This window comes from Trichosurus vulpecula, chromosome 9 (genome assembly GCF_011100635.1).
Source record: "Trichosurus vulpecula isolate mTriVul1 chromosome 9, mTriVul1.pri, whole genome shotgun sequence".
NCBI lineage: Eukaryota > Metazoa > Chordata > Mammalia > Diprotodontia > Phalangeridae > Trichosurus > Trichosurus vulpecula.
This window is the reverse complement of record NC_050581.1, coordinates 57229017-57244736: the sequence shown is the minus strand read 5'-3', so window position 1 is coordinate 57244736 and position 15720 is coordinate 57229017. Positions and strand designations below refer to the sequence as shown.

General features: G+C 40.3%; 1 protein-coding gene across 4 annotated transcripts in view; it reads left to right on the top strand.

Annotated features, from left to right (window-relative positions):
* Positions 1 to 15720, top strand: part of MGRN1 (mahogunin ring finger 1) — a 115522-nt gene that overhangs the window by 19049 nt on the left and 80753 nt on the right. For all 4 annotated transcript variants that reach the window (XM_036737887.1, XM_036737888.1, XM_036737889.1 and 1 more), the window contains exon 2: positions 12085 to 12203. In XM_036737887.1, coding sequence (XP_036593782.1) covers positions 12085 to 12203 — 119 coding nt within the window. The remainder of the gene's footprint in view (positions 1 to 12084; positions 12204 to 15720) is intronic.

Genomic DNA, 15720 nt, shown 5'->3' with positions numbered 1-15720 from the left:
CTCAGGAATAGTGTTAGTTAGGAGTACACCCCAAATACTGGCTTCTTAGGTTATGAGGTGCTATTAGGTTCTTCTGAATGTATGTATTACTCTTTCAGAGGACAGTAGATTTTAGGACAAGGCAGGAATTTAATACCAGCATGTGGTATGGCTAGGGTCTGGAAGCAGTGGGTTGATTAGAATTGAATTCCCCTAAGAGATCATCAACTCCTTGAGTATTTGTATCTTATTTATCTTTGTGAATTCCCCAGTAGCACAATTGCCTTACATCAAGTGGGCTTTTAATAAGTATTTATTGAATGGATGAATGAATGAATAAATCATTTGCCAGGACTCAGAAAGTATATACCGGGGACCAATCGATAAAACAGGAATACAGAATGGCTAAATGGCTTGTTGAACTTTTTAGGTCCTCTGCTTCCTTGTAATATGGCTGCTCTCTAGCTTCTAGTACTCACACAGGAAGACTTGGAAACATTCTGGAGGTGAGGAGTAAGAGGCCAGGCAAACAACAAACCAGAGAAATAGTTGATAGCAGCTCCCTGGGGAGATTGAACTAAATGGCAGGGTCTTGGTTGAAATGACTCCTAGAATGTCAGTCGGATGAGAGAAGATGTTCTGGGAGAGCCTAGGATGGCAGCTGGCTTGTCTGCCACTCAAACCAGTCACTATTAATAATAATGACTCACACTTAGAGAGGGACTTACAGTTTATAAAGTGCTTTCAGGAGCAGCTGAGATTCTTTTTTGCTTCCCTTAACCATGCTAAGTGTGGGAGGAATAGATCAGGGCCAGACATCAGAGAGGAGTGACATTTTATTTGTTTGAGATTATATTTTTACAGATATAGTTAATAACCATGGCTACCTGGAACCCTTGGGGACTAGGAATTCTAGATATCCAGATTTTTTTAATACCTTTAAGCACACATTTTAGAATTTTAACCATTTTAAGTAGGTGAAGTTTCAGGTTAACTTCACTTTAGATAGGTAAGTGTTACTGTAGTTACAAAAGCTGGTTTTCAAGATTGTTGATACAAATTTTCTGATTCTACTTATCACTTAAAACTACTGTCTCCAAATTCCATGGTTCTCGTCATCAGCTTTTAGAAATAAGGAGACTTGGGAGGGAAGAAGATTTACATACCACAACTGGACCAAAATTTTAGGATTCTACTTTATTCCCAAAGTGAAAAGATGTCTAATGGCCATTTCCACTTTGTGTCAATTAATTAGTCAGCAAGCATTAATTTAATATCTATAGCGTGCTAAGACTGTGCTTGGTACTTGCAGTAGAAAGACAAATCAAAATAGGCTGCTCACAAAGAGCTTACATTCTAGTCAGGGAGTGTGGGAGAAAAACAGGGACTACGATGATTTTACAGTGTCTTGATGGACTAACCTGCAACCACCTGGTGGTCTAATAGCAGAAAGTCCCCAACTACAATTGAAGGAGAAATAAAATATAACAAATTATCCAAGGGTATGGTAAAGCAGGTGGTGTCATCCACCGTTGTAACAGCTACTTCTTGTCCTTGGATAAGAGACCCTGAAGGTTTGTCTTTATTTTTCACAATTATAAAAGTAGTTGATCGTTTCCCCTTGTCTCCCATCCTTGAACATGGAATGTTTTCTTTTCTTTTTTTCTTTTTTTGGAGGGGGGAAGGCAGGGCAATTGGGGTTAAGTGACCAGCCCAAGGTCACACAGCTAGTAAGTGTGTCAAGTGTCTGAGGTCAAATTTGAACTCAGGTCCTGATTCCAAGGGTCGGTGCTCTACTCACTATGCCACCTAACTGCCCTGCAAGAATATTTTCTTACAACAAATCCCACTGGTTGTTTTCCAGATACTCCTGTTTTTCCTCAGCTATCTCCCACTTTATTTTTAAATTACAAAATGAATACAAGATCGTATGGGGAAGGAGAACACTAGCCATTGCAGGATGGGGCTGGTCAGGGTAGGCTTCATGTAGAAAATAGTGTTTGAGTGGAGGTTTGAAGGAAGTAAAGATTTCTATGAAATGGAAGTAAAGAATGAGTACATTCCAGGCATGGGGGAATGACTACAAGACATGGAAGCAGCAATGCTTTGTGTAATAAACAGAAAGAAGACCTTTTGGATAGATTATAGAATGCAGAAAGTGAAGTAATGTATGATGAGACTGAAAAGATCAGTTGGGCAGATTGTGAAAAGGCCTTAAAAGCCAAACAAGTTTACATTTTATCCAAGATGCAATAGGTGATCGCTGGAATTTATTGTGTTAGGTAAGTTAAATGGTCCAAATTTCACTTAAGAAATATCTGGCAGCTAGCTCTAGGGAGGACAGGTGCAATGGGGAGGGAGTCTAGCCAAGGAGATCAATTAAGAGACCATTACAGTAGTCACAGAGATGAGGAGGGCATGAACTAGCTAGCGGCATGCTAGTAAATGTTTATGAGCTGGCTTTCTTAAAAAAAAAAAAGGTACCCAGGGCACACTTTTAAAGTATTACCTGCATTAACATTTTCTCTATTACTTTCTTACATCTAGACAATGAACAAAACAGTAAATCAGACCCTGATTTGTAGTGTTTGCAGATTTCTCAGGTGTAAATGCTCACACCCAAAATTTAACAATTCCAATTTGAGCTAGCTCCAGCACACCTCTGGCTATGTGAATTATGAGAACAGGAGGGATGCAGAAGGTGTTGTGGGAATAGAACCAAGAAGATGTGACAACTGCTTCACTATGTGTGGTCGAGGGAGAGTGAAGAGGTAAGGACAATTCTGAGGTTGTGAACCTGGGAGACTTGGGATGATGGTGACCTGGACAGAAATAGAGAAGTTTGGAAAAGAGGGGTGAATTTTGGGGGAAGATAATGAATTGTTCTGGACATGAGTTTGAGACACTTACGAAACATCCAATTTGCAATGTTATATATGCATTTGGGGAAACTAGAGCTAAGAAGAGAGACTGAGTCTAGATATAAAGGTGAGAGTCATTTGTGTAGAGGTGATCATTGAACTCATAGGAGCGGAGCTCAATAAATGAGAGTGTAGAAAGAAAAGAGAAGAGAAGCCAGTGCAGAACTTTGGAGTGCACACACACTGTGTGAAAATGCCTTTTGAGACAGCAGGAGAACCAGCAGAGAGTAGCGTCATTAAAACCAGAGGAGAGACCATTCCATTGGTCATAATTCTTCTCCACAACTTGACTAGTGTATAAACTAATTCAATGCAAAGTTATACATGGTAGTTATATGAGATTCCATGCTGTCTTGGGAAGGGAGGGAAGAGGGAGGGGAGAAAATCTGGAACTCAAAATTATGTAGAACCATGTGTTGTAAACTAAAAATAAAAAAATATATGTATAAAAAAATAATTTAATAAATCTTAAGGAAAAAAAACACAGAGGAGAGAGAGTGTCCAGGAAGAGACTGGTCAACAGTACTAAATGCTACAGAGAAGTCAAGAAATAGGAGGACTGAGAAAAACCATCAGAATTGGCGATTAAGAGATCATTTGGTAAATTTGGATAGAGCAATTTCGGTTGAGTGATAAAGCCAGAAGCTTGAATAGTGAATGAGAGGAAAGGAAGTGGGGGCACTGAGCATAGATAGCTTTTTCTGAGAGTTTGAAAAAGTGAGGAGAAAGACTAGATGATAGTTTGAGGGGATGGTAAGGTCTAATGAAGGTTTTTTAAAGGTGGGGACAACTTGGAAATGCTTGGAGGCAGCAGGGAAGGAAAGAACCAATAGATAGGGAGAGACTGAAGATTAGACAGATGATTAAGGGGGCAGTCTGCAGAGAAGACAGGAAGATGGGAGCAAATGTACATGTAGAGGGATTGACCCTGGAGAGGACAAGGTAAAGCTACCTTATCATTAGGGAATAGGGTAAGGGAACAGTGGAGTAGGGGATTTTGAGATGAAGAGATGGGGAAAAGAAGGAGCACAGGCAAGTGGTCTCTATTTCTTGATAAAGTATGAGGTGAAGTTGTCATCTGAGAGGGTGGGGGAGGGCTATGTGTGAAGAGAGAAGAAAAGTTTAGGAAGAGTCTCTGTGGGGAGTGAAAAGAGAATTAAGGAGGAGTAAAAAGATTGTCTTGTAGGGAGGGCAAGTTGAAGCTAGAAATCAAAACATAGGTTTCCAGTGACCCTAATCAGTAGGTTCAGAGAAGGCAGATGATTAGAGTAATCCAGGGTTGGAGTTTGGCAAGGCTTGTTAGGACAGTAATAAGACAAAGGGGCAAAAGCTTTGAGAGTAAACATTTATAGTGTGAAAAGAATCTAGTGGCCTAGAGAGAAGATGGACCTGGTGACTGGGTCCTACATTTTTCCCTGCACAGGGTTGCCCCAACCGTCATGAACCCTTGGACAATCAGGGCTTCAAATCTGGCTTGCATCCCAGGGAGATAATGTAGAGGATGATAATAGCCCCTATCTCATGAGGTTGATTGGAGGATAAAATGAGATGCCATATATAAAGTGCTTTGCAAACCTTACAATGCTGTAGAAATGTAAGTTGCTATTATTATTGAGGACTTCTGACTGCCAGGTGCTGCCCATCCCCTCCCTCCATAAAAAGGTTGCTTGGACATTTTTCTTGGGCTAAGTCAAACCTCAGGGTCTGAATCAGCAAAGGCAGAGAGCCAACAAAGGCCGATAGCAGCGGTCTATAGACAGTTTGATCTTTAGCCAGTTTAAATAGTGTTTTGGTTCCAAGCCTCACTTGTAAATTTGTTGTGACTTGTAGAACTGTAAGTCAGGCAGACTGTGTATGTAAGCAGCCATGCTAAGTGTACTAAGTATATTAAAAAGTACTGAACAGAGGTCTTTGGAGGAAAAAGATTGTAAAATAAATCAGCTTCTCAGAGTATCAGGAAATGGTTGAGTGAGTCAGGGGTTGATGATGCTTTGAAGGCAGGAGCCTGGAATCATCTTTGCCCTCTCTGTATGTGGGTAATTAGTGACCTTGTTTGATCAGAAGTTTCCTGGCTTGGTGAAAGAAGACTAAGATTGAATATTCATATTTTCATTGTAGTTCCTCTTAGGTAACTTAATTTCCCCCACTGTGTAATTAGCTTTTCTCTTTGTTTTTTTTTCTTTTAAATTTAATATTTTATATCCCCTGATTACATGTAAAATAATTTTTAACATTTGCTTTTAAAATTTTTGATTTCCAGATTTTCTTCTTCCCTCTCCCCCATCAAGAAGGCAGGCAATTTGATAGAGGTTATACATGTGCAGTCATGCAAAACACATGTCCATGTTAGTCATATTATGAAAGAAAACACAGACAAAAAACCCCCCAAGAAAAATAAAGATAAAGTATGCTTTAATCTGCATTCAGACTCCATCAGTTCTTTCTCTGGGGATGGATAGCATTTTTCATCATATGTCCCTCAGGGTTGTCTTAGATCATTGCATAGCTAAGTCACTTACACTTGATCATCGTACAGTATTGCTGTTACTATATACAGTATTCCCCTGGTTCTGCTTATTTCACTTTCCCAGGTTTTTCTGAGAGCATTCTGCTTGTTATTTCTTACAGCACAATAGTATTCCATCACAATCACATACAACAACTTATTCGCTCTTCCCCAGTTGATGGACATCTCAGTTTCCAATTTTTTGCCACCACTGAAAGAGCAACTATAAACATTTTTGTATGTATAGGTCCTTTTCCTTTTTGTTTTTATCTCATTGGGATGCAGATCTCATAGTGGTATTGCCGGGTCAAAGGGTATGCATGGTTTTATAGTCCTGTGGGTATAGTTTCAAATTGTTCTACAGAATGATTAGATCAGTATACCACTTTACCAACAGTACATTAGTGTCTCAATTTTCCCATATCCCCTCCAACATTAGTCATTTTTCTTTTCTGTCATGTTAGCCAATCTGATAGGTGTGGGGTGGTAGCTCAGAGTTGTTTTCATTTTCATTTCTTTAATTAATAGTGATTTAGAGCATTTTTCATATGACTAGAGAGTTTTGATTGCATCTTCTGAAAACTGCCTGTTCATATCCTTTGACCATTTATCAATTGAGAAATAGCTCTTGTTTTTATAAATTTGACTCAGCTCTCTATATATTTGAGAAGTGAGGTCTTTATCAGAGAAACTTGCTGTAAAAAATTTTTTTCAGCTATGATTACTATGTATTTCTTTCCATCCCATTTTCCCCATTTATCCTACTATCTCTCCTTTCACCCACTCCATTCTCAAGTGTTTTGCTTCTGATTTTTATCTCTCCTAATCCACCCTCTCCTATCACACCACCCCCCCCACCCTTTTCTTACCCATACCTTTTCCTCCTACTTTCCTGTGTGGTAAGATCAATTTCTATACCCAACTGAGGGTATATGTTATTCCTTCTTTGAGCCAATTCTGAGAGTAAGGTTCACATGCTCCCTGCCCCCCATTTCCCCATCCACTATAAAAGCTCTTTCTCTCCTCTTTTGTGTCAGATAATTTGCCCCATTCTTCCTCTCTCTTGGTGCTTCTCCCAGTGCATTCCTCTTTCTTACCCCTTAATTTTATTTTTTAGATAATTATCTTATCATATTCATTTCACACCTGTGCCCTCTGTCTGTGTAAACTCCTTCTAACTGCTCTAATAACGAGAAAATTTTTAGGAGTTACAAGTATCATTTTCCCATGTAGAATGTAAACAGTTTAACTTTATTGAATCCCTTATGATTTATCTTTTCTGTTTACCTTTTTATGCTTTTGAGTCTTGTAGTTGAAAATCAAATTTTTTTATTCAGCTCTGGTCTTTTCATCAGGAATGCTTGAAAGTCCTCTGTTTCATTGAATGATCATTTTTTCCCCTGAAGGATTATACCAGACCTGCACAACATATGGCCCCCATGTCACTTGCAGCCCACCAAAGGATTTCATGTGGCCTGCAAAAATGTAAAATGGGCCTACACAACACACCACCCTTGAGCCGCTTTGGTGGGCTGCAAGTGGCCTGAGGGCCTTATGTTGTGCAGGCCTGGATTATACTGTTTTTGCTGGGTTAAGTGATTCTTGTTTATAATCCTAGAGCTCCTTTGCCTTCTGGAATACCATAATCCAAGATCTCTGATTTTTTTTTTTTTTGAGTCAAGCTTTTTATTTAATGTCACAAAAAATTATCTAGTCAAACAGACCAAAGCCCATGTCATCATCATTTTCTCCTCGGATTCTTCCTTTTTTGCTTCCTCTTTCTTCTTCTCCTCAGCTGGGGCAGCTGTGCTAGCAGGAGCAGCCCCTCCAGCAGGGGCAGCACCACCAGCTGCTGGGGCAGGTCCACCAACTCCTACATTGCAGATGAAGCTTGCAATGTTTACATTGGACAGGGCCTTTGCAAATAATCCAGGCCAGAATGGTTCAACATTTACACCTGCTGCTTTAATGAGGGCATTGATTTTATCCTCCGTGACCGTAACCTCATCGTCGTGAAGGATGAGGGCGGAGTAGATGCAAGCGAGCTTGGAGATGGCCATTTCAGCGGATGGACGAGGAGACTTGTTTGTAGTGGTGCTAGTCGCCAGCTGAAGTGAGGGGTCACCCCAACTCGGCCTTAGCTTCCGAAGAAGAACCGAGCACCTTACAAACAACTGAAGAGAAAGCAGATCTCTGATTTTTTAATGTAGAAACTGCTAAATCTTGTGTTACCCTGACTGTGGCTCCATGATGTTTGAATTGTTTCTTGCTAGCTCGTTGCAGTATTGTCTCCTTGACCTGGGAGCTCTGGAATTTGGCTACAATATTCCTGTGAATTTTCCTTTTGGGATCTCTTTCAGGAGATTCTTTCAATTTCTACTTTATTCTTTGGTTCTAGAATATTAGGGCAGTTCTCCTTGATAGTTTCTTGAAAAATGATGTCTAGGCTCTTTTTTTGATCATGGCTTTCAGGTAGTCCAATAATTTTTAAATTCTCTCTTCTGGATCTATTTCTAGGTCAGTTATTTTTTCCAATGAGATAATTCAAATTTTCTTGTATTTTATCAGTCTTTTGATTTTGTTTTATTGTTTCTTGATGTCTCATAGAGTTGTCATCATCTACTCTTCCAATTCTAATTTTTAAGGAATTATTTTCTTCAGTAAGCTTTTGTACCTCCTTTTCCATTTGGCCTATTCTGCTTTTTAAGGAGTTCTTTTCTTCAGTGAATTTTTGTACTTCTTTTTCTATTTGTCCAGTTCTGCTTTTTAAAGAGTTCTTCTTTTCAGTGAATTTTTATATATCTTTTCCATTTGGCCAATTCTGCTTTTCAAAGCATTCTTCTCCTCATTGGATTATTGTGCCTCATTTACTATTTGGCTTATTCTATTTTTAAGGTGTTATTTTCTTTAACTTTTTTTCTTCCTTTACCAAGTTGTTGACTCTTTTTTCATGATTTTCTTGTATCACTCTCATTTCTCTTCCCAATTTTTCCTCTACCTCTGTTACTTGATTTTTAAAAGCATTTTTGAGCTCTTCAGTGGCCTGAGACCAATTCATATTTTTCTTTGATGCTTTGGATATAAAAGTTTTGACTTCGTTGTCTTCTTCTGAGTTTGTGTCTTGATTTTCCCTGTCACCATAGTAACTTTTTATAATTAGGATATAGTCTGCTGTTTGCTCATTTATCCAACCTATTTCTTGACTTCTAACTCTATGCTAAAGTGGAGCTCTGCTTCCAGAATGGAGGGGGCACTGTCCTAAGCTTCAGGTTTTTTATGCAGCTGTTTTCAGAGATAATTCTGGGGACCTGTAAATTTTCGGTTCTTCCAAGATGCTATGATCTAAGGAGAGGTGTATTCTCCTGCTCTGTACTGTGGTCTGTGAGCAACCACAAACACTCTTTTCTTTCCTGGAACTACGACCAGGATCCCATCTCCCCTTAGGCCACAAGCTCTGTTGTGCTAGTGTTCTTCCTCACCCTGGGAATGAGATTCAGGACTGTGACTCAGGTCCAAGTGTGGGCCAACCAACAGAGTCCTGCCCCTGGTACCAGCAAAGGGACCCCTGTAATCTCCTTCTGACCAGTTGCTGGAGCCCTTTACTGTCTGTGGGCTGAGAAGTTCATAAACTCCCACTGCTACCACTGATTCAGTCATCTCCAAAACCTACTACTGGTTTGCTGGGGCATGGCCTGTGCTAGACTGAGCTCTGCCCTCATCCCCTGTGCAATAGACCTTTCCTGTCAGCCTTCTAAATTATATCGGGCTGGAAAATTGTTTCACTGTGTCCTTTTGTGGGTTCTGCTGCTTCAGAATTTGTTTTAGGCATTATTTAAAGTTGTTTGGAGGGTCTTGGGGGAGAGCTCAGACAAGTCCCTTGCCATTTCTCCATCATCTTCTTTGGGTTTTGTTTTTAAGCTGTTTTCCTGATCCAGAAGTCTTTCTAACTACAATCCGTTCTCAGTTTTCCATGTTAATAATAATAGCTCACTTTTACATCGGATTTTGAGATTTACACCGCACCTTCCTCATAGCATTCCTGTGAAGTGGATGCTAGTGTACTGGGGGTCACTCATGGTCACTCAGCTGGGAAGCATCAGAATTTGGGCTTCTATTAAGGCCTCTGAATCTCAAGGACTCTTCTGCATTACTTCTTTCTGTTATACCACTGTTGCCTCATAATAGCTGACATTTCTCTATTGGTGATGATGGAATCATGTAGGATTAAAAAAATGTAGGTACTTCATTCATCATCCTATATTAGGCTGTAAGTTCCTTAAGGAAAGATATCTTCTTGTATTTCTTCCCCTGTGCCTCAAAAGATCTTTATTGGGCACCCAGCACCGTCCTTAGGATTTGTGAAGCATATACAAGAGATAGGAGTCCTCAGGACATGTGCTTAGGCCTGACAACCAGCATCATGGCTGGTGAATTCACGCCTCTTCAACTTTGGGGAGATAGAAGACAGTTCCTTTTCTTGAAGAACTTGTAGTCTTAATTATGAATAAAGTGAACACAATTGGAAAAGATATAAGAATATTTCCAAAGAAACCCTAAGTTAGTACAAATTAGTAGAACAAACTCTATATGCACTACTGAGGGGACAGAGAGAAATGGAGCAAGGTCTGTCATTCTGCATTCTGTTTTTGCCCATGGTGACAGACCTTTCTCTGAATTTTGGTACGTTTCTATGGCTTATTTTGTTAAATCTTATATTGTATTATATTGCTGTAATTACAGGCCATACGTGGCATCATGGACATAATAGCATGCTCAAAAAATGTTGTTTTTAACTTAGTTACTTACTTGTTTCAGCATTTCATTTCTTTAACAAATATTGAGAACCTACTTTGTGTAAAGTATTGTATATCTTCTTTCTTCAATTAAATTGATTGTAAATTCCTGGAAAATAGACCTCCTGCCACCTTTTGTTGATCTTGAGGAGCCTATCTAGCATAGGCCCTATACACACAGTAGTATAGCAATGAAATGATGGATGGGGATAGTAAGGGAAAGCCAATAGGCATTTGGTGATGGACTGGAAGCTCAGGAGGCGAGCCTAGGGTTGGATATGTAGATATGGAAGTTATCTGCAGAAGGATGATAATGGAACCCAGGAGTGCGGATGAGGTCATTGGGAGACAGTAAGGAGAACAAACAGGAGAGGGCCCGGGACAGAACTTTAAGTTGCGCTGCTATTTAGCGGGTGTGATGTAAAGATGATCCAGCAAAAGAGACCAAGAGTGAGGGGTCTAATCGGAGGAGAACCAGAAGAGAGCGGTGTCATTAAAACCAGAGAATGAGTGTGTAGTCAGCAGTGTTAGATGTGTGGCCTAGCGGTACAAGAAGATCAGGATTAAGAAAAGACGATCAGGGGCAGCTAGGAGGCGCAGTGAGTAGAGCACCGGCCCTGGAGTCAGGGGGACCTGAGTTCAAATTTGGCCTCAGACACTTGACACACTTACTAGCTGTGTGACCTTGGGCAAGTCACTTAACCCCGATTGCCCTGCCTTCCCCCCTCCAAAAAAAAAAAAAACCCCAAACGAGAAAAGACCATCAGACAGGGCAGTTAAAGTCATTGTTAACTTTGGAGAGAGCAGCTCAGTGGGGTTACTTTGGAGCCAGATTACAGAGGCTTTACAGGAGAGTGAGGGGAGAGAAAGTGGAGGTACCAAGTATAGAAATCTTTTTTAATGACAAAGAGAGGAGAAATCTAGGACTACATAGCTAACAGGGATGGTGGTATATGATGGAGATTTTTTAAGGATGGGAGACTTGGGTATGTTTGAAGGCAATAAGTAAGAATACTTAGTAGATAGGGAGAAGTTGGATATTAGAGAGAGGGGAAGAGTGACTGAGAGAGCAGTCCAGTGGAGAAGATGGGGAGAGATGGGATCAAGGGAACACGTAGAGGGATTTGCTTTGGAAAGGAGAAGGTCTGTCTCTTGGGATTAAGCCGTAAATCATATTAACTTTGAAAATTTTGCCCAAGGGGTCCCTGGGATCTTTGAATTGTCTTTTATTTCCAGCTATACCCACATTGGCTTCTGTGTATCCACAAAGTCAGAAGGGTAGAGGTAAGACAGTGATGGGCAAAGCTGTATCTCCCAGCAAAATAATATCAGAATTTGACTCTGCTAGCCTATATGTAGTTCCAGAGGTTGTCTCAGAAGCATCATTGATAGTTTAGGAATAAAGAAATTTACATGATAACTTTGTTGTGTATTTAAAAGGAATAGCAAGTTATACACAATGGATTTGCAATTTCATAGGCAATCATCTTTTTTTTAAATTATACTGCGTTATGGAAAAGCTTGTTTTATTCCATAAATTAAAAATAAAATAACATTTTAAAAAAGAAAATAAATAAAAGCGGAGGAAAAAAAGTGGCTAATATAGGTCCCCAGGTTGAGCAATTTTACTTAATTGCTTTTTTCCTAGTCACGAAAGAAAGATAAAAAGTGGGAGGTTGTCAGAGGGGTAAAATGACAAAACTAAAGATGCCACAGATCTGAAGAAGTTGGCCATCCTCTATGTTCATCCAAAGTAAGTTGGTGAAGGAAACCAGCTCCTGCTTACTGAATAGCCTCCTTTGGGGTTTAGGTCTTTTGATCCTAGCACACTGCCATCGTACTCTGATGACCTGCGTGATCTGAAACTGTGTTTTTGTCTTTTTAGGAAACTACTTTGCCACACACTTTTTCATGGGAGGTGAGAAATTCGACACCCCTCACCCTGAGGGTTACCTCTTTGGAGAGAACATGGATCTGAACTTCCTGGGCAACAGACCGGTGCAGGCAAGTCCTTGGCGTTGGGACCACATTACAGAGTCCAGAGGGCTGGTTTGTCTTTTAAGTGTTTGTATATTGGTGCACATGAAGTACTGCTGCAATGAGGATTGTTAGACATGAGGCTTCTTGAGAGTAGGTTGTTAGGACTTTTCTTTTTCTATGACTTATTAGGTTCCTTGAGTTTCCTGATCCAGATCTCAAAATTAACCAGTGAAATTGAGGTAAATCGATATTTGCTGCCTTCCTGCATGAGTCTGACCATGGCATCCCCCATTTAACAAACTCTACTAACTCCCTGTCACATCCAAGATAAAATGTAAAATGCTCTGGCATTCAAAGCCCTTCGTAATTTACCTTCTCCTTACCTTTCCAGGCTTCTTATACTTTATACCCTGTCATGTACTCTTCGATCCAGTGACACCAGTTTCCTGGTGTTCCTCAAACTAGACACTTCATCTCTCAGCTCTGCCCATTTTCTCCACATTTTCTTTGTCTCTCTACCCTTCCCTGAAATGCTCTCCTTCCTCATCTCTGCCTCCTGGCTCCTTTTAAGTCCCAGATAAAATCCTGCTGTTTATAGGAAACCTTTCCCGATCCCTCTCAATTCTAGTGCCTTCCTTCCTTATGTTGATTACTTCCTATTTATTCTGTATATAGCTTGTTTGTACATAATTGTTTGCTCATTGTCTCCCCCATTGGATTGTGAGTTCTTCAAGGACAGGGACTGTCTTTTGCCTTTCTTTGTATCCCCTATGCCTGACACATGGCAGGTACTTAATAAATATTTATCCACTGACTGACTACATTGAACAACTGTATCAGAAAGAATAGGATGGGGGTGAGGGGCTGAAGGGTCAGCTGTAAAAATGTGCTCTCAACTCCCAGCTCCAGCTAGTGTTTCAACTCAAGAACTGGGGTGGCTTTTTTGTTTGTTTGATGTTTTTGTTTGTGAGGGAAGAGTTCCAGTCCCTGAAGATGTGGGTTTAACTTGAGTCAGACCTCTGTGCCTGACTGTGCCCGCTACTACCAATATAAAATCTTTGTGATATGATTCACTTTCATATCCTTTGGCTTCGTTTCCCCCTTCTGTATCACTCATGAATTAACTCAAGTTGGGATTGAAGGAATTGTTCACTTTTGTCAGAACCTAAGAAGATGCCAGGTTCAGTTCAGGGTGCTTTTTAAAATCTGACATTTTGGAGGTTTGGAAGTATTGATTACAGGGAGTTCTCTATCATTGGAAATAAGCACATAGAGGTAAAATGGGCCTTAGAGTTCATCTAATCTCACCCCTTCATTTTTCATATTGTGGCTATATAGACTTAGAGCGAAAAGAGACCTTTAATATCATCCAGGCCAACTTCCTCACTTTACAAACAAGGAAATTGTGACCCAGGAACGGTAAGGGAATAATTAAGAATTGAAATTGGATCTAATAAAATTCGAATCCAGGGATTTTCCCTCTACAGACAGTTCTTGCTTTATATAAATTTACCTTAATGCAAATTCAACTTCACATTGAAAATTCTTAAAAGAAATCCCCATATCAAAACCCACCTATGTTAGCTTTACTATACAGTGCTGTGCTCTCTCTCTTTGCTCTGACCCCTCAGCTGGTGCTCCACAGCCTGCCACCCCTCCACATGAAAGCAGAACGGATACATGGAGAGACCTCCACTCACTCTGGCACTGGATCAGGGACTTGACTTGAGATGTCTGGCACTGTGATAGGAAACCTTTGTTCCTCTCTGCCCACCCACCTGTGTGTCTGTCCATCAATACTCGGGTGATGTGTGTTTCTGTCTGGCCCCCAGCATGTCTGCCCCACCACTGTTTTCTTCTCTCAGTTCCAGCCAGGCCTTGATGTGGCTGGTCCCAGCCCCCACATGTTCCTCCTCCTGCTCTCCATTCTCTGTCCCTGGCCCCCACATGTCCTTGAACCTTGTGCTGGCCCATTCCTTCCACAGGTATTTGGCCTCCTCTCTCCCTTCCTTCCCCATATCCATTGGCAAATTTGCATTATGTAAAAATCTCTTTATGTAGAGGTCTGTGGAGAGGTCCACTTATCTAATATGAAAATTGTTTATATATCCTTCTGCAGAGCCAAAGCTAAATGACCACTTGATAGGGGTATTGTAGAAGGGATTCATGCATTATATGACCCCCCCGCCCCCGGCACCTAGGACAGTGTACTTTACACGCTAGATATTTAATATGTGTTTTTTCAGTTCAGTTGAAATGACATCTAAGCTCCAAGATTACATGATTTTTACTAGAAATAATCTCTAATAAGGCTTCGTTTTCTATTTCACTACTTTTTCTGTTAATCAACAGCATTTAAGTGCCTACTGTGTGTCAAGTACTTTGCCGGGTGCTAGGAATATAAAGACAAAAAGTTAAACAGTTCTTCCCCCTTGTTTCAACAATCCGGCCAGCAGCTGCTGTGAAGGTGTAAGATCCACCAACAACCAGCACCCAGAAAGCTGCCAACACAGGTTCTTTTGATCTGCTTTATTAAGGAAAGTAGCATTAAGGGGTTAACAGTCTTATTTTAAACCAACATACAAATACCATTCACTTAGTTCAGGGGAAAAAGTCAGCACCCTGAACTTCAGAGCAAATACAAACAAATTGCAAACATCAACAGACAGACCTTGTCTGATTCAAATCACAACACATAGTTACCAGAGAAGAACCAACATCTGAGTTGTAAAGCTGGGGGGCAGTTGCAGCTGTTAAACCTGAAAGTTTGGTTGAAGGAAACAGGCTAGGTGATAGAAAAATTCATATTACTTATACATTTATTTATTCATTCCCTTTAAACTTAGTGGATACATGCATGCATGGGGGCCAGACTAAGTCTGACTCCCCGAACAAAGAAATGAGGAAGCTTAAATACATTTTTTTTAGTCCCAACACAGCAGCCTGCATTACATCACTTTTATGACCCCCATGTATGTTAATTATGATACAAGACAAGGATTTTCCTTAATGGAATAGATTGTAAATACAATAAGTCAGATAGTTGACAAAGTGTCAATTGAAATTACAACCCAGGATCTCTGTGTTTAAATTTGCCATTAACATTCCATAATATAATATATGCTCGTAAAATATTAAGATAAGGAAAAGTCACATAATTCAAGATAGTGTCTGGGGTCAAGGTTTTCACCCTTAATGGCCATGGACAGAGAAAGGAATGCTCTGTCTGAGCGTGTTGACATAAGAAGAGGCATCTCTGAGCTTACTCGGAGAACAAAGAGAATGTTAGGATCAGGCTTTTCTTCTGGTTAATTAGTTCAGGCTCTAAGTCTTATTGAAATTACAAAAATGATATAAAATGATATAAAATGTTCCACACAGCTTACCCAGAGTCTTAGCACTCCTTCCATGAGTATGCCCCAAAAGTCAAATGCCAAGCTGTCCTCAATTATAACCTGTTCAGAGCCCTGAGGATTCTGACCTCACCCAGGCTGGGTGTGGGATAGTTCCCCATCCCCAGTATCACCTCATATACAAATGA